At 59.9% G+C, this 24,329-nt stretch overlaps 1 protein-coding gene across 1 annotated transcript in view; it reads left to right on the top strand.

Annotated features, from left to right (window-relative positions):
- The first annotated feature begins 11,302 nt into the window (after positions 1 to 11,302).
- LOC115862374 (ETS domain-containing transcription factor ERF-like) overlaps positions 11,303 to 24,329 on the top strand; it is an 18,281-nt gene continuing 5,254 nt past the window's right edge. Inside the window, exons 1-2 of the mRNA XM_030874096.2 lie at positions 11,303 to 11,380; positions 23,947 to 24,026. Of these exons, the coding sequence (XP_030729956.2) occupies positions 23,960 to 24,026 (67 nt within the window). The 5' untranslated portion in view covers positions 11,303 to 11,380; positions 23,947 to 23,959. The remainder of the gene's footprint in view (positions 11,381 to 23,946; positions 24,027 to 24,329) is intronic.

The following is a 24,329-nucleotide window of genomic DNA, read 5'->3' as shown; positions in this document are numbered from 1 at the left end:
GCTGCGGCGGGGGTTCCCGCGGGAAGCAGAGCGCGGCGGGGCAGCCGGCGGCGGGAGGGCGAGAGCCGGAGTGACAGGAGAGGAAGAAAAATGGGCCGAGAAATCAGAGTGGACGCGCGCGGGGCGCGAGTCCGGGAGCGGGCGGCGGCGGCCGCGCCTCTGCCTCGAGGGACGCCGCCCGCGCGCCTTCCCGGGGCCCCCGCCCTGGAGGCCGGGGCCGGTGATCCTACCCCTCCCCTAATTCCAACCCCGCGCTCCTCCCGCTCCCCGCCGAGTTCCCGTCCCACCCCTCCCGCGGTCCAGGTCCCCTCTCGCGTTCTACGTGACCCTGCCGAGCTCTTCCTTCCTCCAGGGAGTTCTATTTACTACGTCCACGTTCTCGCCCCCCCGCAGTTATCTTCCCCTCCCCCCGCCTGCTTTCTATCTGAGTCGCCCACGTTCTAAACTCTGCCTCTACTGCCTAACTGCCTTCCCCTCCGCCTCCGACGCCCCCTCCTTCTTTTCTAAGTCTGTTCCCGCAATCCAACTCCCTCCTTCTTCAATCCCACCCCCCAGATTCTCTGCGCCCCCATCTCTTCCAAAGGTTCGAAGCGGAAATGGGGCGCGCGGCGGCGGCGGGGGAGGGGCGGGGCGGGGGCGGCGGCCAATGGAGCGGGAAGCAGGACAAATGAGGCCCGGCCCGCGCGGCCGACAGGCCCCTCCATCTTCCCATTAGCGCCTAATGGCCCCCCCGCCGCCGCCTGATGAAGATTTATCGGCCCCGGAACCCCCGCCCCCTCCGCCCCCTCCGCCCCGGGCCTCCCCCTTCGCCCGGCCCGGCGTCCCCGGCCCCCGCCGCCCGGCCACCTGATGAAGCCGTCCGCGGGGCGGGAGGGGCTGCGGGAGCCCGACCGAGACGGCCCTCGCAGAGACCAAACGAGACAGCCAGACAGAGCCGCCCAGACGACGAAGAGAAAGTTCCGGGGACGCGGGAGTCAGGGACCGTGGGAGGGAGTTGAGGGAAGGGGAGGGAAGGGTCTGATCGGCAGCCCAGGAAGCTCCGCAACAGCGAATCGGTCCTTAATTCTCTGCCCAAGAGCCCGGGAAGGGAGTGGGCGTGGGGGTGGGGAGGGTCCCACCGAGGCTGGAGGAGTCAAGGCCTTCAGGGGCCCGAGGGGGAAGATAAAGCTAGGGTTCCGGAAACCTGGATCTGGGAGAGTGGTGGACTCGGGACCCTAACTCGGGGAACCTGGGAGGCCGAGGGCGCCGGGAGCCCGGACTCCTGGGCCCCGGGCTGGGAGCTTGGCAATGGGGGGGGGGGGGCGCTGGGTTGGGAGGCCCCTGATTGATTTCTGTTTACCGGCTGTCCCCGGCGGGCGGAAGAGCGAATCGCGCCCCATCCATCAACAGGCTCGCAGCCTCCCTAATAAAAACATTTTACTCCTAAATGATCTCGAACTAATTAACTCAAAGTGTTAATTAAAGTTTGCGCAGACAGCATTGTCATCAGGGAGGGCGGAGGATCCATCTTCCTGAGAGAGAGACAGGGTTGGGGGGGCCGCATCCAGAGAGGAAGGGAGAGTTCCCCATCCCCCTCCCACACTGATCCCACATCCCTGTCCGCTGCCTCCCTAGCTCTTCTCACAGCCTCCCCTGGTTTTCTCTGTCACTTCTTTTACCTGCCTGTGTCCCTTCCATCCCTGTCACCATGTCAGTCTCTGTGTCTGAGTTTCTGCGTCTCTCTGTCTCTTTATGATCTCTTACTGGAAGGCTGTCTCCCCACATTGCTCCCACTTCCCGTTAATGGGGAGCCTTTATCCATGTGTCTGTGTGAGTCTTGGGGTTATGTGTGCAGACACATACGTGTGTCAGAATGTGTATGTGGACATGTGTGTATGTCAGAGGATACATGTGTGTCAGAGTTAGTGTGTGCGAATGTGTGTTTGAGTCCGGGGGCAAGTGTGTGGACACCTGACTGTCGGGGTTTGTGTGCGGACACGTGTGTCAGGGCTTGTATGCACACAGGTATGCGTGAGCGCAGCAGCGTGTGTGTGTGCATGTGTGTGTCCAGATGTGTGTGACCAGTGCTGACAGGAGGGCTGTGGGACTCTGGCACGGTGTCCCTGAGACCTCTGGGAGTCCCTAGGGACACAGCCAGGGTCCCCTTCCTGTCTCCCTCTAGCACAGGCAGGCCGGAGCAGGTCTGCAGGTCCGCTGGCTAAGTGAGTGACCAGGCGTGAACTCAACCGTGAACTCAGGTGAACTTGTGCACACATGGGTGTGCAGCCCCTCCCTCTGCCCCTGGACCCTGGACGGGGCCTCCTCCTCCCCAGCCCCACTCTCCCCTTCCCCCTCATCCACAGCAGGCAGCCAGCTGGGCAAGGGAGCTGGGGCCAGGACAGGCCACCAGGCCATGGGCATCCATTGGGTGGCTGGCTGGGCAGCCCCGGTGTGAGCTCATACATCAGGGCTGACAGGCTCCGAAAGCCCCGGAATTAAAACCTAAATCGAATATTGATCACCCGCTCCAGCCGTGGCGCCCACTACGGCCCCCCCAGCTCCCTCGCGCTTGCTCCCTGCTCCCCTGCTCTCAGACGTCACCGTCACCGCTGTCCTGTCTTTCTCTTTCTTTCCTCCTCTCTCCCCTGCTTCTCCCCACCCTGGCCCCACTTGTTCTGGTGACTTGTCTCTGGCCCCAGCAGGTGCTCTGTCAGCCAGAGACAGAGAAAGGAACACCCAGAGACTGAGAGAGGTTGAGAGACACACTGTCACAGAGACACGGGGATGCACAAAACAGACCCAGACACGAAATAGTTAAATGCAGACCCTCAGACAGACCCAGAGCAAGCAGCTCATAGACACAAACCCAGGAAGACAGACAGACACACAGGCACCCACAGAGGAACACACAGGAAGTCACATATAGTCACACCCTGAAAGTCACATAGACACAGACACACAAAGATACTACACACAAGATGCAGATGGAGAAAGTTACACTCAGACGCCCACAGGCCGATAGACATGCACAGGCCCACAGAGTTACAACTACACACACAGGATCACATAGGCATGGGGGTAGTGACACGCAAAGACAGGCACAGTCACACGGCAAGTTACAACAACATAGGCAGAGTGAGACAGACAACATAGGCAGACGGACAGACAGACTGAACTCCAGAATGACAGGAAGCACACACACATTCCCTGTCCTCCCATCTCCACTCATTCTGACATAACCCCCCCCGCCCGACTCACCCCCAGGTGCCACCCCCCAGTGCTGCATCCAGGCTCTCAGATCTCATCCCCCTGCTCCAGACCAACTGAGCAGCGCCTTCCATGCCCCAGGGTCCTGGGCTGCGCCGGGAAGGGAGCTAGAGAAGTGGACTCCAGAGGGGCAAAAGGGCTTCTCCTCCCACAGGGGCAGGGCCAAGGTCATGTTGACCCTGCTGATCCAGGGATCCGGGGTCTCGGTCTCTGAGACCACCTGTGGGATGGAGGCCAGACAGTGAGAAGAACTTCCCTGGGCCATGATGGCTGGGGGGGGGACCCCACAGAGTGGGCAGGGGCGCCGCCCCGGCCCCCCCCCCAACCAGCCCCTGGCTTCCCGGCTGGGGCGGGCTGCGGTGGAGGCCGGCGGTGGCGGCTGCCGGGGAGAAGATGAATCTTTCATGAGTGATTTGCGGCCGCCTCTTCTCGTCCCGTGTTGTTTAATGTTTCAATTTGGGCGAAAGCAAAACATTCAATCAGGCGGATTAAGTGCGTAATGTGCCTCATCGCTCAATCTGTCGCCTCCGCCGGGCAGCCCGCCGGGTGGGGGGGGTGGGGATTAGGAGGGGGTGGTGGGCAGAGACCCCGACCAGGGGAGCCCCGTCCCCAGCTCCCCTCCAAAGCTGTGCCTCGGGAAGCCCCTCAGCCTGGATCCCCTGCGAGGCCAAATTCTCCCCCAGTCCTGGATCCAGCCTCACCCCTTCGCACCACTTTCTACTCCATCCTGGGGTGTCCACTTGGCTTTGGGGGCCCTGGCTTCTCCATAACCCCCGTCCACCTGTCTTTCTCTGTCCACCTCTTGTCTTTCTGGGTGTGCCTGCCAGTTTCTGTCAATTTGTCTGTCTATGAGTGTCTGCTCATCTCTTTCTCTTTCCTTTTCTCTATGTCAGCCTGTACTTCTTCATCTCTCTCTGTCCATCTGATTTCTCTCTGCCTCCTTACTGGGTTTTCTCTTCTTCTTTACATCTCCCTTCTTCTTCCTTCTTTAGATCGACCCGCCATCCCTCTGTCACACTGTCCTTCTGTCCACATGGCTTCTGTCTCTGTCTCTCGTGCTATCTGTACCAGAGTCTTCCCACTAGCCCAGCCTCTCTCTGTCCAACAGCAGTCTTTCTGTCTCCCTTACTCAGTGCCCACTGTCTATGGGCAGACCCCCCTCTGTCCCCCATCTTCCCCTATCCCTCTCTAATTTGGCCCCTGTGCCATGTCCTCTCTCTCCTCTCTCTCTTTCGACCAGGATCTCAATCCTATCTGCCTGACCCTTGCCCCTTTATCTGCCTACTTCTCTGTCCTGTCTTCACCTCTGTTCCCGTGTCCACCTGTTTCTTTGTCCCCATCTCTCAGTTTCTGTCTCTCTGTCTCTGCTCCCATTTGGGTCTGTCCCTCTGCCTTCCCTTCCTGGGGTTCCTTGACCTGTCAGCTCCCTGCCCCTCGGCTGGCCTAATCCCCATGTCCACTAGGGGGCAGCAGGTACAGGCTTTTCTGGTGGGGAGGCTGACCCAATGGCTGAGGAGCTTCCCAGCTGTCCCACTGCCTGTCTGCAGACCATCCCAGTTTCGGAGTGTCCAAGCCAACCGGCCCCCTCCTCCCTCAGATCCAGAAGTCTGGGTCTCCACGCCCTCCTCCCTCAGACCTAGGACCCCAGCCCCCCAGCCTCCTCCTCCCTCAGACCCAAGCATTAGGGTCCCCAGTCACCTTCTGTCTCAGAACCCAGGGGTCCTTCCTCCCACCCCCTCTTTCCTCCCTTCCAGGCAGGCTGTGACCTGCCCAGGGCTAAACGGAGATTTCAGCTGGGGGACTGACAGGCACTAAGCAGAAATGTTGTCACCACTGCCTGCTGCTGAAACCCATGGGGCTGCAAGGCCAGGGCCCCACAGCATGTGCAGGCTCGGGAACAGGGACACACGCAGATGATTCCAGGAAACACACAAGTAATAGGATTCCGTCATAACATGCAAGGGCACACACAGACCCCCTACCCCAGTCACACCCGGGAGCCCTGGATCAGACCCCTCGCCCCCCAGAGAAGCTCACAGACACACAACACACACACTCACACTCCACCTCAACCAGCCCAGCAGTTTGGACTGTGCCATGCGAACACACACACACACACACACACACACACACTCTCCCCTCCATTCAGAGTGACTTTGGGGTGCAACACAGGCAGGGCAGGAGGCTCTCCCCAGACTCCCATCTCTGTGTGCACCCTCAGCCCCCAGGACCCCTCAGCCTCTGCCCCCTCCTGGGTGACCTTGCCCGCCCCTCCCCTTCCCTCTCAGCAGCCTCTCTCCCCTCTCCTCCCCTCTGCCCCCCACCCCTTCTCTCTCCTTTCCGTTTTCTCTCCTCTCTGTGCTCAACACTCCCTCAGTCTCTCTCCCCAGGTCCTTAAGTTTCTCCTCATCTCTCACTTTTAGTGTCTCTTCCATCTCTCTGTCTGTCTGTCAGTTTCTCCTGCGTCTTTCTCCATCTTTTTCTCTGAATCTGCCTTTGTGCATTTCTTTGCACCCCTGTGGCAAGTCTCTAACACTTGGGTTTCTCTCTGAGACTCTCTCAGTTTGTCTCTCAAACTGTCTCGATTTCTTAGTGCCCCCCCACCCCGTCTCTCTATCTCTGAGTCTCTCTTGGTTTCTGTCTTCCTCTCTATAACTTCAGGCTTTGCCATCTCTGTTTCTCTCTCTGTGTCTCCGTGTCTCTGCATATCTCTGTCTCCCCCCGCCCATCTCTCTGGGCTTCTCTCTCACTGTCTGTCTCCCTCTCTGTCTCTCTGTCCATCCATCTCTCTCTTCTCCCAGCCCCTCCCTCCCTCCCCCTCTCTCCCTCTCTGTCTCACTCTTCGCCTCTCTTTTCTCTCTCAAGTGTTTTCAATTTTATTCTGAGTGGAATTAACTACCCCTGATGTCAAATTGCCGCCGAAATCGATAATAATATCTTTACAAAAGAGGATATTCTCCTCTCGGAGAACGGCCTCTGAAAAATGGAAAATTTAGTCGAAATTGATTCATTACTTGACACTTTATAGAACGGCTGCGTATTGATCGCACCTGTCATGTCCCATCTCCCCTAATCGAAGCTGAAGGCCGGCTCCGATGCCTGCTATTTTTCATAATTCCACCGCAGCCGACAGCTCCACAAACACCGCCGCTCGCCCGGCCTCCGCCTCCCCGCTCTGGCCGCCACCGCGCGCGCCCTCGGCCTGGCCCCGGCCTCGCGGGCCGCGCCTGCACCGCGTCCATCTGTCCGCCGACTCCCTGCATGTCCTCTGTCTGTCCTCCCCCCGCACGGGGCCACTATCCCCTGCTGTCTGTCTGTCCTCTCCGCCCCAACCCCAAGCCCTAAGCCTGTCCGTCCCTTTCCTGGGACCCCTCCCCCCATCTGTCCACCAGTCTTCTCAACACCCCGCCTTTGTCCGTCTGTCTGACTCCCACCCCACCCCCACACACGCATTTTCCCTGGCTGGCTGCCTCTCCCCGGCTTCCCGACGGCCCGTGTGGCTGTCTGTCTGTCGTCCGTGTCATCCCCTGCCTGCATCCTTCCCCCCCTTCCAGGCGGTGGGGGTGGGGGAGGGGTGGGGGAGGGGGGATGCTGTCTGCTCCCCCTCCCCCAGCAGACTTGATTCCCCCGGCTCTGGATTTCCTCAGCGCTCCCCACACCCTCGGCCAGGCCTGGCCTCGCTGCAGCCCTGCTCCCCCGGCCCTCCTTCAGCCACCTCCCTAGGAACCCAGGGCTGCCCGCCCTCCTCCCTGAACCCCTCTTTACCGCCTTCCCCCTCCTGCCCTCCCTGCTCTCTTTAACATCCTCCCCCTCCCTCCTCTCACTCCCTTCCTGACCCTCCCTGCGCCAGACTCTGCCTTCCGTGGGGACCCAGAGATGAATCCGACACAGGCCCTGCCCTGGGGGAGCCTTGAGCCAGGCTGGGTAGGGGGTGAGGCCAGAGTGTGGGGGGGTGTCAGACTGCCAGAGGACGTGCAGAGAGCCTGGGGGGTGCGGTGGACTCTGCTCGCGGGGGGTGTCAGAGCTGAAGATCAGCGTCTAACGTGGGAGTGTATACAGCAGCGTAATATAGCCTGCTGCTTGGGAGCATAGACTGCCACCCCCCAACCCACCCCCACTCAACCCCCCCACCCGGCCAGCTGCCTTGGCTCAGTTCCCACTTCCAACACTAACTAGCTGTGTAACAGGGGGCAAGTGACTTCTGTGCCTCAGTTTCCTCATCTGTAAAATGGGAATGACGCTAATAACAGCACTTATCTCGTAGGGCTGCTGTTGAGAGAATTAGTTAATCTATGTATAGAGTTTGGGCCAGTGCCTACTCGGAGCAAATACCATTGAAGTGACAATTGTCATGGCTATTGTAACTGTGTACAGACCCTATTCAGCCCAGTTCCACCCTCCGCCCCCCGCCCCCAGCTGCCATCCTTGCCTCTTGTGCTCCTGTGGTTCAGGGAGGACCTTGCCCACCTGGAAGTGGGTCAGGGGGTGGATTCTTGTGGCAGGAGGGGGGCGGGTCAGCATATACCCTTCCTGGTTTCACCCTCAGTCACCTTTAGTAGCGTTCAGGCACCTGGAGACCCTTTCAGGGGTGTTACCCTCAACCTAAAGGGACGCATTAGCCCTCACGGGGTGGGGGTGGGGGTGGGTCCTCGTACTCCCTAGGGGTTTGAAAAGAGTCTAATGGATGTTACAGACCCCAGAGGTGTTCTCTCTCCTTCATGGGTAATAAATTCAGTCCACTGGGTGCTTCAGGCTGGTGAGGGTGTCTTCTCTCTCTCTCTCTCTCTCTCTCTCTCTCTCATTTCCAGGGGGCATTAAACACCCTGAGGGCGTTCTCTCTCAGCGGGGTGTTAACTACAGTCATCTGCTATTGCAGGCTCCCTGGGGTTGTTAACTACAGCTTAATAGTCCCCCTCCTGTGAGAGGCTTCCTTCAAGTCAAGTAGGTGTAGGTGATACTGCTAACGAGTGAATACACAGCCCTGGTGGGTGTTACACCCCTCCTCGGAAATGTCTTACAACAAGAACTCTGGCTTTTATTGAGCAGCTACTGTTTGCTCACAAGGCAGGGCACACTGATGTCCATCTCAGGAATCCTCCCAACCACCTGGGGCTCAGAGAGGGAGCATAGACCATCCAAAGATGCACAGCCCAGAAATCAGGAAGCCGTCTTCTCTGGAAGGGGGTTCTGAGCAGTCAGATGGGTGTTGTACAGCCTATCTGGTCCTGGCCACTGAGGGCATCAGAGCTCTCCTTGGGGTCCTCCGTACCCTCTGATTGGGCATTGGAAGCCGCTCATGGTTATTACCTACACTCTAGGGGTGTTTCTGACACCCTGAGATGCCTAGTCTCTCCTGGAGGCGGGGCTTAAAGATGGGGTGTGAAAGCTATCTTAGCTGATGTTTTCTGCTGTCTTCTGGGTGCCACTAACATTCCGAGGATGGGTGCTGGGTACACCATAATACATGGCATCTTCCCAGAGGGTGTGCTGTTTTCCTGAAGGGGGGAACATACAGTCATTTGCATCCTTTCTGCCTGGAAGGTGTCCTTTCTCTTTTCTCAGGTGCCCTTTCGCGCATTTAATGGTCACAAAATACATTCCAGTTGGTGTTTTTGATGCCCTGACAGTTCTAGCTTTCCTGAAGGCTGTTGTCTCTCTCCCAAAGGGCGCCACGTGCAGATGAGGCATCCTACCCCAGAGAGGTTGTTCCAGAACGTTCAGAGCCACCCACTGTGAAGGTCCCAGGAAGATGTTCTCCACAGTCTGGTGGGTGTCACAGACAGCCCAGGGGTACAGGTCCAGCTGGTGAGCTATCTTCAAGGATGCTGTGTACAGTCCGGGTTGTTCTAGATACCCAGAGGATGCTGACTTTCCTGAGGGTGTCTCAAGTTCCTCTTAATGACGGGATAGAGACACCCAGGGCAGGGGCTTCCCGCTGCCTACTTGAAAGAGTGTTGTTCCACGTAGAGACGAGTGAAGGAGTTCTCATTTTCCAGCCAAATGTTTGGTATTTTCAATATGATTATTTTGAAGTAGTAATGCTCAGAGCAGGGGTGTTTATTTGGAGCTTGGCATGGTGCCAAGTGCTCTCCCATGTTCCTGTTTAACCCTAGCATGTAACTGACATTATCGCCCCATTTTGCAGATGAGAAAACTGAGACTGGGGGATGTTTAGTGACTTGCCCAGGTGGGGAGTGGTGAATAGGGCTGGAGCTGGGGCCTGTCTGAAGCCTTCTTCATCCCCTCAGCACCTTGGTATTGGCACCCGGGGGTCAGTGGGGCTGGGGAGATCTCACAGAGCTGTGCTGGCCACTATTTCTTGCCCCATACACTTTCCCCTCTGGAGGCAGGTGACTCCAGGGGCGATCCCCTGAGGAGGTGGCACTGAGGCTTGGGGGTGGAGCCTGACCTTGGGATGGGAGAGAAAAGTGGGGGAGGGAAGCAGCAAGGGGGAGAAGGAGAAGGGGTGAGGTAGGTTCGAGAGAGGGAAAAGAAGAGTGGTGGGCTTCCCTGGTGGCGCAGTGGTTGAGAGTCCGCCTGCCGATGCAGGGGACGCGGGTTCGTGCCCCGGTCCGGGAAGATCCCACATGCCGCGGAGCGGCTGGGCCCGTGAGCCATGGCCGCTGAGCCTGCGCGTGCTCCGCAACGGGAGAGGCCACAGCAGTGAGAGGCCCACGTACCGCAAAAAAAAAAAAAAAAAAAATGAAGAAGAGTGTCTAGTGAGGACCTGGGTCAGGCTGGGCTAGGGCATCTGAGTGGGAGCTGAATTCTGGGCTGGGGGCTGCTCTCAGGGTCGTGAGGCCAGTGGCTTTTTCCTTGTTATTTCAATGGGAGCGGATCCTGGGATGGGGCCCTTCCCTGTCACTGCAATTGTGGGTATGTGCTCCTGTGACCGCGTGGGCATGTGAAGGGGAGTGTCAGTGTGCCTGCCCTCGGTTCTGTCTGTGATTGTCTGTGTGTCTGTCCACATGCCCTGGGCTCGTGTGTCAAGAGGGTTTGTGTGTCAGGGATGGAGTGTAGCTGTGTATCACCATGGATCTGCGTATGTCCATGTGTCCAGCCTGTGGGTCCGCGGATCGGGGAATGGCTGTGAGTCAGGGTAGGTCTGTGTGTGCAGGCTGTGTGTCCATCTGTTGGTGTATATGCTTGTGTGTGTGTGTGTCTGCTACGGCTGTGTATCCATGTGCCCCTAGGCTGTGTCCTGTGTGTGTGTTTGCACTGTCTGTGTTAGTGTATTCGTGTGTCCCTATGTCCGTGTCTGTGTGTCTGCTACCCAGACTGTGTGTGTGCGCGCGAGTCGTGTCCAGATCCAGTTCTGCGTGTCCAGCAGGGTCACGTAGTTGCCACCTCCACCTCGTGCCCGTCGGTTTGTCCGCGCGTCCTCCTCGGGAGGGGCGGGACGCGGAGGGCAGGGAAAGGGAGAGGAGGGGGGTCTCCACCTCTCCACCCACCCCCGCCCGCAGCCCCCACTCCCTCAGTCCCGGGATCGAACCTTATTTAGAGTCGCGATTCGACATCTGTTTTCAAATTTGATCAGCTCTGAACTTTATTTTCCGAGTTTGAGGAAAATTATATTCCATCGATCGCGCTCCCGCCCCCTCCCCCGCACCGCCCGCCGCCGCCGCCGCCGCAGCCTCCATATATCTGCGCGCGGAGCCGGGCCGGGCGGCCGCGAGGGCGGGAGGCGCGCGGCGCGCGCCGCGGAGCAGCGGGAGGAGGAGGCGGAAGAGCGGGAGGAGGCGCAGGAGGCCGGTCGACCCCGCGCCCCCCGCCTCGGCCCTGCTGCCCCGCGCCTCGCTCGTGGCGCCGCCGCCCGCCCGGAGCTCCGTCCCCAGCTTCCCGCGTCTCTATCTCTCTTTGCGCGTCTCTGTTTCGGGGTCTCTCCATCTCCCTGTCTCTGCTCCGCCCCCGTCTCTGTGTCTCTGGCCGTCTCTCGGTGTCCTGGTCTCTCAGTGACTCTCGCTCCCTGCTCGCGCCCCCTCTGGCTCCGTGCCCCCCGGGGCTCCGGGCATCTCCCCCCACCCCGTCCCCCGCCCCGGTGCCCACTCTCCAGGACGTCGCGGGGGCCATGGCTGCGGGATCCGAACTTTAAACACTTCTCCCCGGACCGGTGCGGATGCGCAAGCCCCGGAAAGTGAGTGAGCGCCGCGGCCGGCGCAGGGGCGGGGATGGGGGGCGGGGATTCCTTCCCGGGGCGGGGGCCGGGCCGCGGGAGGCGCTTCCCAGAGACCTCCGGAGCTCGGCTCCCCGAGCCGGAGGCGGCGAGGCGGTTGGGGCTGCGTCCGACTCCTGGGAGGAGGGAGGGAGAGAGGGCTGGAGGTGCGCCCTCGGGGCAGTGGTCCGGGACCAGGGCGCTGGAGAGTGTGTCGAGAGCGCGGGAGATGCGGCGGTGAGAGCGCGGGCTGGCGGGCCGACCTAAGGGTGGGTCTGGACTTTTGGGGCGAGAGTCTTGGGTTTAGAGAGCAGGGCTGAGGGCTTGAAATTTGGGACCTGGGGGCTCAGAGCCAAGAGACTGGATACTTGGGATTGAGGGCGGACCGTTTGGGGCTGGGGGTCAGGACTAGGGCTGTGGATATTCGGGGCTGGGCTCAGCATGGGGTGTTGGATTGGGGGGGCCGGGAGGTCTGGATTTGGAGCTGGAGTTCAGAGCTGAGGATCTGCAGACTGGGCTCTAGATATTTGGGGTGAGGGGTCCCAGGGGCTGTGGGAAGGCCATTTGGGCCAATTCTGGGGTCTGCACACTTCTGGGCTGGGAGTGCAGGCCTGGCCGTGACCTTTGGGGGGGCGTGTCCTTCTGGGGACAGGTGGCCTAGTGCCACACACCTTTTCTGTCCCAGTCACTTCACAACTGTCCCAGGACCACGCCGGGCCACCTCTGACATCTCTTTCCTGGCTGGGTCTCTCCTCACTGACTCTCTGTCCCTGTCTCTTCCAGGATCTCTGTGTCCACCTCCAGCTCTCCCAGAATCTATCCCTCCGTCTCTGTGACTCTGTCTCTCGCAGCATCTGTCTCTACCTCTTTGGGTCCAACTCCTTAGACTGTCTCTCAGAATCTCTGTGCCTATCTCTGCCTTCCCCTATCTTTCTCAGCATCTCTCTGTCTCTGTGTCTCTGCCTCTCTCTGTCTCTCAATATCTCTCTATCTCTGTCTCTCCCAGTGTCTCTATCTCTGTCTCCCCCTCACTGGTTTCCGCTCAGATTAAGCCGGGGACCTAATTCCAGGCCCAGGATCGAATTTTCTGGCAACAAAGGGAAATAGCGAATCGATCGGTCGCTCCGGAGATTAAGAGACAAGCAGCGCGCGGATCTATCACGGCTAAACGGCCCCCCCTCCCGCTCCCCCCGCCCGGCCAGCCGCCGAGGCCCAGACGCGCTCCGCATCGCCAAGCAGCCTCAGGAGCCTCGGCTGCCCGGCAGGCCAAGCCCAGAGCTAACTGCGTGCCCTGCCGCGGGCCAGAGCCCTGGGCGGGGTGGGAGAGCACAGCTGGCCCCGGGGGAGGGGTGGAGGGGGTAATGAGTGAAACGGAGGCAGCACACCACCCCAAAGAGTCGTGCTGCACACACCTGTGGCCTCAGGTGACACCTTTCACCCACACCTGTCTATCAACGCACCTGTCACATCGATGTTCCCCCTTTGGACCTCTAGGTAACATTCGTCTCCTTATACCTGTGCCCTGTAGGTAACCCCTCTCCTCCACACCTGTTCCCTTCATCTGCCCCTATAGGTATCACCTGTTTCCTTTCACCTGCCCCCCCCCCTCCCCCCCGCCCAGGTAATACTCGTCCCTTGAAACCTGCTTCAAAGATGCCCGTGATATAGCTTACCTGCACCTCCAGGTAACACCTGTTCTCCAAAATTTGCCCTTTCCCCCTGAATGCCTGCATCTGTCTCATTTCATACCCCATTATCCCCTTCCTACCTGCACGTGCACCACCCGACCTGCCCCCCCCCCAAAGCTCTAAACACACTTGTTTCTCACACATCTATATTTCTTCATCTCTGTCTCCCCTCAGGCAGTACCTGTTCACTCTCTCACACACACCCTTTCCTTTGCCTGTAGGCACTCACACGTGCGTCCTCCTTCTCTGTCCTCAGGTAACGCTCCCTCCCACCCTCCTGGCTCTCACCCGTACCTCTCCCTTGCGATGCTGGCCTTGTCTACCATCACACCGGTCCTTCCGGAAGAGCGTCCCACGCACTGTCACTTGAGAACACACCTGCTTCGTGGCACTCTCTCTGCCTGCACCTAACTCCCTCACACTCCATCTCCCATAATTTAACATAAGTACACCTACTTCCAAAGGCTTCCCCCATACCTGTCATTTCAGGTAACTCATCCCAGACAGCAACACATGCGCCAACCCCACGTGTCTCCTAACCACCCCCGCCCCCCCGCCCCCGCACCTGATGGCTCACACATGCGACAGCCCCCAGGTGTCATGTGTATCCTTCTTCCTCCGGTCCCTCCCCTGCCATGATGTCTCCTACAAGCCCTTGTGCTCTGAAAGCCCCACCAACCCCACCTGCACACTTGCTGCTGGCCTTGCGTCCGACTCCTCCCTGTCTCTCTGTCTCTGTCTCTCTGTGTCTCCCAATGTACGGCTTCACACTTATGCATGTTTGGGCAGAGAATCTGTCCTTGGCCACAGGTACCTGCTTCACCTGTATACCTGTCCTTCAGGTACTACCTATCCATCTCTCTTCTCTTCCCACATACCTAATTTCCCATGTTTCTCACTTCCTTTTTCTTTGCCTCACAAGGTCACACCAACATCTCCACACATCTGCCCGTTGCTCACCTGTCTACCTCAGGCGTCACCTGCTCCGGTACCGCGTTCAGTCATTTCTTCAGCAAACAAGTACTGAGCCCTCCACATGCCACCTCCTTAATCTCTCTCTGCTTTCTCTCTTCATCCGGGTCTCTGCCATACCCCTGGCCTCCCCACTCCTGCCCCACGGACGTGCACCTGACACCCAAAACTGGGTCCCCCTCTAGCCTTCTCCTCCCCCCACATCCATGTAGCCCTCATTCCTTCATAGCTTTTTCAGATGCTGTGCACCCACCCCACCCCTCTCAACCACCTGCCCACACAACCTGTCACCCCCACCCCTTTAGAGCCTAACTTTCAGATCCCTACACCCGTCTCCAGCCAGCTCCCCTCTAGTAAGACCTGTCTGTCCCTTTTCATAGAACCTGTCACCAGCCATCTACCTCCTCAGGGAACACCTTTCTCAGTGAGCATAAGTAACACCTGTAGCATTTGTTAAACACATGTAATACCTGTTCCCAGCCGACCACACACCTGCCCGCTGCAGCGTGCAGAAGCCCTTAAGTCAGAGGTTCTCAGACTGTAGCAGGCATTGGAAAGATCTGGAGCGCTTGTGGACCACAGAGGCCTGGGTCTCACCACAGAGACCCTGGTGCAGCAGGTCTGATGAGGACCCTGAAACTCTGCATTTCTAACAAGCTCCAGGTGATGCTGCTGCGGCCACTGCTGCGGCTGGGTCACGGACCACTCACGAGTAGCACCTGCTCCTAACAGGTCCCCGCTACTTCTTATTAAACCCATCTCTGTGACAGGCGGTGTCCTCACTTCTTCATATCCATTGTCTCATTTCATCCTCGCAAGACCCTTATGAGGCAGGCCCTTAACCCTTATTCCCATTTTGCAGAGAAGGAAACTGAACCCAGAGAAATGGAGTCATTTCTGGGCTCAGAAGCTGGTAGATGTTGGAGATTTGCCTCCAGGCATCCGGGTGTCCGTGCCCCCCACACCTGCCTATCAGGTGACTGCCTTCTTCCATAGATACTGTCCACCTTGTCACTCCGGCATCATTTGCTTCCCAATCACCTGCCAGCTACACCCCAGCCTCACATTGTCCCTCCACTCCTGCCCTCGGACATGCCCCACCTCCCTGCTGGCACACCTGTCTCTCTCTGACACTGACTCCCCTGGGCCGAGCTTGTCATCCTCATCCTGGCTCCCACCTGCCCCCCAAGCTGCATGGAACCAGCAGCCTCCTGCCAACACACACCTGTCTCCCCAGATACACCTTGGTCTCCAGAACTACTCATCTCGCACCTCTTTCCCAGCTCCTGTTTCCTATCTGCCCACTTGTCTTTTATCCCCTCTCTCTACTCCATCCCTGCTCCGTCTGCCCATCTCCCCCCATCTGCCTATCCCTGAATCTGAATCTCTCTGTCTCTCTCTGTCCTGTCTCTTTTTCTCCCTCCCTGTGTTCTCTGTATTTCTCCATTTCTGTGTCTCTCAGTGTCTCTGTATCTCTCCCTATCTCTTTATAGCACCCTGACTCTCTGTTTCTCTGTGTCCTGCACTCTCTCATTCTCTCTCTGTCACCTCCCTCCTCTTCTGTCTCTGTCCCTTGCCCTCCCCTCTGATGGTGGAAATCTTGGGGGGCTTGAAGTTAGACTGTCCCGCATTTGAGTCCAGGCATCACCACTCACCCCTGTGGGACTTTGGCCAAGTTACTTTCCCTGTCGGAGCCTCAGTTTCCACATCTGTGAAATGGGCATCGTGGCAGTTGCTACCTCCCAGGTTGTGGTAAGGATGGGATGTGGAGGGAAGCGAGAGAACTGGGGGCAGATAGGGGCCAACCTTCCCTCCGTGGGTCCCTCTCTGTTCTTGTCTCTTTCCCAGGGCTGCAGCCCCACCCGGCTGTCAGTGGAAGCGTGTGTGGTGGGGGGAATGGAGGGAGATGTGGGCAGAGGCGTCCTGGCCGGCTGAGGCCTGGGCATGGGACCCGGTGTGGGGCTGGGGACAGAGATCGATCCGCCTTGGCGGCAGTGCGCGGGCCAGGATTGCATCTTGTCACAATAATTTATTGCTCTCATCCCATCTGATCGATGGCGCTGAATTAGCACCGCGTGGTGCCCCTGGAGCCCCGAGCCTCCCCCAGCCCAGCCGGACCCTGGCCCTTCTCTGGCCCTTGTGGGATCCCTGAAGCCCAGGCACCCAGTTCCAGCCAGCCCAGGCCCCACACCTGGCTCCAGGCACGGGGGTCCTGCCCTCCGTCCCTAACGTCTCTGCCCCCTCGCCCCAGGTCTTGCCTCCCCACCTCCATCTCAGCCCCTGGGTCTCTGCCTTTCTGTCCCTTGACTCACCATCTCTCTGTCTCTGTTCCCCTGCCTCACTCCCTTTAGCCTGAGTTCCATTTTAATAGTATTTCCTGAGCACATACTTGGTGCCCAGCCCCATGACCAGGACACGCAGCCTCCCTGCCCCTTGGCCAGTACAGTCCAGAAGGGCTCTCGTGGTCTCTTGGCTCCTGGGACTGGCTGATCACACTTGCCTTCGGTTCCCTGCCCCTCCACCCGCCTCCCCAGCACCACCAAACCGAGGTCATTGCCCCTACACGTCTGTCACTGTCGCTGGTAGAGGGCATGGGGCCAAAGGGTCCAGCCCAGGCAGTAGGGCAGGGCCTGGGGTGTGAGGATGGGACGGGGAGACAGCTGCAGTTGAGGGTCAGCTTGGTGTTGGGAAGAGGGTGGGATTCAGGACGAGGCAGGGGTTGGAGCTGGGCTTGGAATGGGGCAGGTGGAGGTGAGGAGGGGTGGGGGAGGGGTGGCTTTTGGAGTTGGGGTGGTAGCCAGGAGCTAGGTCAGGCCCGGTGGGGACACTGACCCCACCCCCCAGGACGGCTGAAGGGCCAGGGTGGGTGTCAAGGTGGCCGTGAACCCGCACTTGGGATCTGCCTGGGCCAGCTGACGGATTCACTTTCCTGAGGCTCCGGCCTCTGCCCTGCAGCTCCCCGCAGCTCTCCCTCATCCTCTCCTTTGCCTCTGCCCTAATCCCTCAATTTTCCGCATCTCTGCCCCCTCCTCTGCTTCCTCCCTGACCCGGGGTCTCTCCTCCCAGCAGCTCTCTCCCCGTGACCTCCAGCTCTAATTTACTTTGTGAAGCCTCTCTGACTCACTCCCCTTTCCTGGGTTTCCCTAACTCCATCTCCCGCCCTGTCCCGGTGTCTCTGTCTCTCTCTTTGCTTGTCGCTCCCTCTCTGTCTTTGTGGGACTCTCTCTGGCCTCCCATCTTTTCTCTGGGTCTCTCCCATCTCTGTTCCAATCTATTTCCTGCTCTGTGCTGCTTCCCTCTTCTCTGTCTCTCTCTCGCCATCACGCTGTCTCTCTGTCTCTGTCTCTCTCCCTCTGTGGGTGTCTCTCCCTCTCTGTCTCCTCCCACCCCTGCGCTTCCTCCATCTCTCTGGGTCTCCCAGGGGAGGGGCAGGCGTGGGGGAGCAGCCTGGGCTCCGGGTCCGTCTGCGGTTGCTGCGCCTCCCTCCCTCTCCCTTCCCCCAGCGCTGTTTGGTAGGCGGGGTGCGTGGCACTGCGGCTCCCACCTCCCCGGGGACGCTCCCTCGCCAGCCCCCCCCAATGACACCGTTCCGCGCGCTGGCCACAGCCCCAGGGACATCCGTGCAGAGGCTGGGGCTCAGGGAGAGAGACAGAGACCCACAGAGACACACACCGCCCCAGACAGAGACGCCAGCTAGAGGGAGAGACAGGGTGAGGGTGGGTGTGAGGTCTCCATCCCTCCCTGGCTTCGTGCCTTCCAAGCACCCCATACCCGGTGCCACAAACACACCTCCAGGCTGGAAGCTGGTGCCCCATCTGTCTGACAAACTACCCCTCTGTCTGTCTTGCACAGTCAGCCTGGGCAGAGGTTCCCGTGTGTGTGTGTGGGTGTGTGTGCGCGCGCGCGTGCGCACGCACGTGCATGTGTGCAAGCTATCTGGACTGTGTGTGTCTGTGGTGTGTGACAGTGTGGTGGTGGGGGCTTGGCTGTCCTTTTGTGGGACTGTGACTTGTGTTGCAGCACGTGTAAATGTGACGTGTGGAGATGTGTGTGTTCCTGGGCACAGTGACTGTGCGTGCGTGAGAACCTGGGATTGAATTAAGCCACACGTGTCATGTTTGTGAGCATGTGTGTGACTTGGGTGTGATGCTCAGCTGTCTGGTGTGTGACAGCCCCAAAACTTTAGGGCTGTTGCCGTGTCCGGAGTTTCCGAGTCCGGTGGCCACACGGTGTGTCTGAGTGACCAGGACAGGACAGCCCACATCTCTGAGGGCCAGGAGATGAGAAGGCTTGATAGCCCAAGGGAGACGGGGTGGAAGGACCGAGAGTGCCACCCAGGTGGGACCCCAGGGGCCAGGCTGGTGAGCGTGCGTGTGAGGAACACGCAAAGGACTAGCTGTGGACACGGTCACAGAAATCCCCGCACATCTCCGTATTGCAGATTGGCTGTGTGAGCGTGTGGGGCAAGACCTCGTTGTTAAGGGGGTGCTGTTGTGTGTCTGGGCCTGTGGGCTTGTGTCTGAGCCTGGGATCAGACATGTAAGGGGTGTGTGTGCGTGTGCGTGTGCGTGTGCGCGCGCAGTCGTTTTGGAAGGCTGGACGTAACGAGCTGGATGAGGCGTTCATGACAATTAAGTGACATACTGTGTGTGACCAGCCATGAAGGGTGTTGAAGGCTGTGTGTGTGGGTGTGTAGTCACGTGTGACTGTCGGATGGTACATGTGTGTACTACGGTGTGAACCAGTGCCCGGCGATGTGTGGGGCTGAGCCCCTGATGTCGTGTGAGCGTCAGCCCGTGTATGGTACTGCTGTGAGTGTGTCATGGGTGCCTGTGTTTTGTGTGGGGATGAGGCAGCTCTTGAATGAGCCAGCCTGTTGTGGGGATGACACTGTGTGCCCTTGAGAGAAGTAGTGAGAGGTGTGTGTGTGTGTGTGTGTGTGTGTGTGTGTACGTGTGTACACACAGAGACACCCCTGCCCAGGGTCAGGCCAGAGCATTTGGTGGATGTGGGCACGGGTAGGAGAGGGTGACCTGGGGAGTGTGGGGCAAGTCCGGGCAGGAGAGCCCCTGTCACCCTCCTGACCCCGTCCTCCCCGGGACAGCCATGGGATCTCATTGGTGCCAGTGATGGGAGGTCCTTGAGCCTAGGTTTGGACGTGGCATGGACGTGGCATAATCTGTACGGTCAGGTGTGCGGTGAGCACGTGCTAATATAGTGTGTGACGGCAGGCATCCGGCTGTGCGCACCCAGATGGCACACTGTGTGTGGTGTGTGAAGCGCGTCTAGTGGTGTGTGTCCAGAGAGAGTGTGTGCGTGCACCGGGGCCTGCTGTGTGTCTCAACTGTGTGCACAGGTGTGTGCTACACGGGTGTGTGGTGTAGGGAGGTGTGTGTCCCCAGGGTGGGTGCAGATGGAGTGTTGGTGTGAGTGTGTGTGTCCGGGTGTGATGTGTATGCCTGTCGGGGTGTGTGCGCGTGTGCGTGCAGGGGGCCAAGGGAGAAGGGTCTTGGGCCGCATCTCTCTCCTCTTTAGACAGAGCCCCAGAGAAGATATGAAATTTAAAAAAAAAATCAATTTTCATTCCACTTGTGCAGATCGTGTTAAGGGGAGGCGGCGGTGGGGGGGGCTGGGTGAGGGATGAAGGGGCTGGGGTGAGGGTGTGAGGCCCGAGGCGGCTCCCGAGGCAGCCGGAGCAGCTTAGAGACATCAAAACAACTGGTTAAACCCCAGCCCAGGGGGCCGGGGTGATGGGGGCCTGAGGAGACAGAGGCAAAGAGAGATGGGGAGAGACAGAGAGGGACAGAGACCGGGAGAGACAGAGACACCCAGAGACAGAGACAAGAAACAGAGACACTCAGAGATGGAGATATTTGGAGAGAGAGGCAGACAGAGAGATGGGGCCACAAAGACCCTGAGAGAGAGAGAGACAGAGAGAGGAGAGACACTGACACCCAGCAGGCCTGAGAGAGGCTGGGATCTGTCTCTAGTGAGACAGCAGCAGGGGCAGGCCTGGGCCAGCGCGCGCCTCACACACGTGCACACGCAGGGACAGGGGCTGGCTTGGGACATCCACAGATGGATGGGTGGATGGACAGACAGCTGGACAGATGACGGCAGGAGCATCAGGGCCCCAGGGTGGGGTTATCTCTGAGTGCCCAGCCCACCCAGTTGGGCTGTGGGTCTGAGCGTGGCTCTGTGTGTGTGTGTGTGTTTGTGGCCTGGCGGTGGCTGGCTGTGTTGTGTGGTGTGTGCACCCGTCTCCTTGCGTGACGGAGCACGTGTGCACGCGGGGTCTCTGGTGCTTGTCTGTGTGACTCGGGTGCTCTCGTGTCACTTGTGTGTGACTGGCTTGGCTGTGCTGCCGTGTGTGCCTGGGTGTGTCTCTGTTTCTGTGTGGCACTGTGTCAGCGTGTGATTGTAGGTCTCTGTGACTGTATTTGATTGTGAGCCTTGGTGTAGGAGAGTGTGCCTATGTTAGTGTGTGTCTGTCTGTGATATATGGTTGTGTCTTTGTTTCTGTATGGGACTGAATGGCTGTGTGTCTCGTGCATATCTGTGTATAACTGTGTGTGTGTCTCTGGGTTGATGTCTATGACCAGGATGGTGTGTGTGTGACTATTTTGACACACATGTCTGTCTGTTGTGTGAAACATGGTGGTATGTGTGCCTGGGTTGCTGTGTGGGTCTATGTGATGTGTGTCAGTTGTGACAGTCTTGATGTGTACGAGTGTGTGGACACGTGCCTCACACATCTTTGTGCTGTGTGTTGTGTGTGCCAGTGTGGCGTGTGTCACTTTGTTGAGCTGTGGCAGTGTGGTGCGTGTGCCTGGGTCGGCGTGTGGGTCTGTGTAGCTGCTTTGCAGGGAGAGGAGGAAGGGCCGCTCTCGCCCACCCAGCCCCTCTCCACACTGCTGCGCGCACACGCACACGCGCACACACATATTCGGTGCCATGGCTGCGGGCGGTGGAGATGGGGGGCGGGGGGTATGGAGGAAGCAAAATAAAATTAAAAATTAAAGCTTGCCCGGAGTCCCCATCCGCCCCGCACGGACTGACTGGGAGGGTCGGGGTTGCAGCAGGCAGCTCCCCCTCTGCAGTCACTGGGGCTGTGTGTCCGTCCTTGTGTCCGGTGTCCTGCCAGGCCCCTGCCGGGGCCGCAGCCCCAGCCCCGCAGGCCCTGCTCCCCCACATCGGTCGATCTGCGATCAATGGGGCCAGGGGGGCGCCAGGGGCAGGGCGAGATCAAAGGGGCCCCAAGAGACGGATGCTGGGACAGAAACAGAGATTCGGAGATGGGGAGACAGAGACAGAGAGACATGGAGACAGGGATGTTGGGAGGAGAGATGTGGGGACCCAGAGACAAAAAAACAGGGTGCTGTGGAGACGCAGAGAGGTGAGGACCCAGGGACGGAGAGACATGGGGACCCAGAGATGCGGCGCTGCACCCCGGACAGTCAGGGCAGACATGCAGGGAAGGGGTCGAACCAGAGGGGGTGGGGGCCGGTCCCCGTGGGCCTGACAGGACACGGGAGGGGGACAGAGACGGGAGAAGAGGCGGGCAGAGACCTCGAGATGGCAGAGATGCGAGCGGGAGAGAGATGAGGGGGGAGCGTGGGAGCAGGCCCCGGAGCGCCGATCCCACGGCTCCTCGTTATAACGTGTCCGGAGGAGGCGGCGGGGAGTTGAAAGCGTCGGGAAGAGAAATCAAAACCAACACGGAAATGAGAGGGGCCAATAGGGGGTGGGGGTGGGGGGGTGCGGAGGCAGGAGGGAGGGGGGCCCAGAGAGGCAGGGAGAGCTGGGGAGGTGGGAGAGAGGTGGACGGGGCGAGGTGCGGGGAGTCGGGGGACAGAGGGAGATGGGGAGGGAGGTGGGGGCAGAGAGACGGAGAGAGTTAGAGAGGGGAGAGGAGGGGGGAAAAGAGACAGATGGTGCAGAGAGAGCGAGAGATGCAGGACCTGGGGAGACCGGGGGAAAGAGACAAGAGAAGGGATGGGGGACGGGGAGGGACAGACCTGGAAAGAGATGGGGGAGCAGACGTGGAGGACGGAGAAGTAGGGAAAGACTGAATGATGGAGGGAGAGAGACAGAGACAGACAGGGGGAGAGAGCTGAGTGGAGAAAGGTGGGGAGAGACACCCCAGGTTGAGGGGAGACAAGGAAGGAGGGAGGAGACAGAAAAATGGAAAAGAGATAGTGGGAGGAGACAGAGAAGGGACAAGAGAGACAAAGAGGGAGAGAGAGACAGGGAGGGAGATAAACAGAGAAAGTTGGGGAGCTGGGGTGAGATGGGGGTGTGGGAGCGAGGGCGGAGGGGCTGCCCCCAGGAGGGTCTGAGTGCTGGAGGGAGCGAGGGGGAGGAGCCTCCGTAGACACGGGGCTGGGGGCTGGGGTGAGGGTGACCGTGGGAGACCGGACAAGTGTGAGGGCAAGTGGGCTAAGTCCCCTCTGGTGCCCAAGGGGTGGGGTGGGGCTTACGGGGGACAGTGTGTATGGGATCTTCTGAGCAGCCGGGCGTGTGACAGGGACGGTGTGTATAAGAGTGTGTGACGGGGAGGGGTGCGGGGGTATCTGAGGGGCTTGCGTCTAAAGGAGGGAGGCTGAGGACAGCGCGCCCTCTGAGAGGTGGGGACTGGCGGGGTGGAGTGGTGAGAGGCAGAAGGATCTGGGGGTTGGGGTGTCTGGGATGGGCCTCTGACAGGAGCAGATGTCTGAGGGTGTGGGTGACCTAGGGTGAGGTCTGGGTGGTGGGGTATCTGAGGCAGAGGGCTGACAGAAAGGGGAAAGGGTCTGAGAGACAGGGATGGGCAGGGGATGGAGTGTCTCAGGAGAATTAGGTAACTGAGGAGAGGGGTGTCCGAGGGAGTGGGGATCTGAAAGGGGGGACCTGTTGTGGTGGGGGAGCCAGATACAAGGGGTGTCTGAGGGGGGCTGTCTGGGGGGGAGGCAGGTCTAAGGGGAAGGGGTGTCTGGGGGGGAGGCAGGTCTAAGGGGAAGGGGTGTCTGGGGGGAGGCAGGTCTAAGGGGGAGGCAGGTCTAAGGGGAAGGGGTGTTGGGGGGAGGCAGGTCTAAGGGGGAGGCAGGTCTAAGGGGAAGGGGTGTCTGAGGAGGGCTGCCTGCCTGCGGGGAAGCAGGCCCAAGTGGTGGGGGTCTGAGGGGAGCAGCAGGTCGAAGGAGGGGCCTCTGCGGGAGCACTTATGCGGGCGCTGGGGGCCCGCTCTGCGGGGTGGTGAGGCGGAGGGCAGGGCGGGCAGGGGCTGGGCCTGCCCCCTCCCAGCCTGTCGTCGGGACGGCCGCCCGCCCGGTGCTGGCCGGCTCTGGGCCGACAGATGAGAGCTCCGGGCCGCGTGGGAGCTGGATGCGGCAGCCCGGGGGTCAGCCGGGAGGGGCGGGGTGGGGCCAGGAGGTTGGCAGTGGGAGAGACTTGGGGCAGCCACAGAGAGAGACAGAGGGAGACCCAGAGACGGACCCTGAGAGGTCTGGCGAGAGGCGAGGGATGGAGAGACCGCGGCAGAGACGGGGCGGGGTGGGCGGGCGGCGGGAGCCAGCGAGGGTGAGTGAGTGAGTGAGTGAGGAGCGAGGAGGGAGGCTGGGAGCCCCTGGTTCGTGATGGGGCGCAGAGGAAGGGGAGGCTGCCGGGAGGACTGGCTGGGAGGGAAGGACAGGGCACAGGGCCGGGAGAGGGACCGGGAGCCCGGGGGACCAGCAGGCAGAGGGGTGCCCGCTGGAGGAGGCAGGCGGGGCGGGATGTAGGGGGCAAGGGCCTCGGGCACCAGGCTGGCTGGGACCTGGGTGGAGGGGCAGTGCCAGCCCCCATGACCCCCGTCTGTCTCTCCCGCCTGCTCCATCCCGTCCTCATCCGTCTGTCTGTCTGGCCTCTCTGCAGGGCCAGCTCCACCATGGACTGTAGCTGCGTCTCCGACCTTCTCTTCGCCCCGCCTGCCCTGCCGGCTCTCTGGACCCCTGGTAACTGGCCCGGACCTCCCCCACCCCTTCCCCAGCCCTCGGGCCTTCCCAACAAGCCGGCCCCACCTTTCTGCATCTCTCACTGTCTTCCTTCCACCTCCCCGGGTCTTAGTCAGAGTCGCCTGAATCCAACCCCTTCCTGAAAAACTTGGCTAAAAACTTCACAGCTAGATGTCCCTGCCACCTGCCTGCTGGGACGCGAGCGTCTTTTGGATGGCAGGTGAGGTGTGGAGGTTGGAGAGGGACAAGGAACCTGGGGCCTGAGGACCTGGGGTCTCAGCCGGCTGCAGTCTGCTCCCACCC

Source organism: Globicephala melas, chromosome 19 (genome assembly GCF_963455315.2).
Source record: "Globicephala melas chromosome 19, mGloMel1.2, whole genome shotgun sequence".
Lineage (NCBI taxonomy): Eukaryota > Metazoa > Chordata > Mammalia > Artiodactyla > Delphinidae > Globicephala > Globicephala melas.
This window is presented reverse-complemented; position numbering and strand designations above follow the sequence as displayed.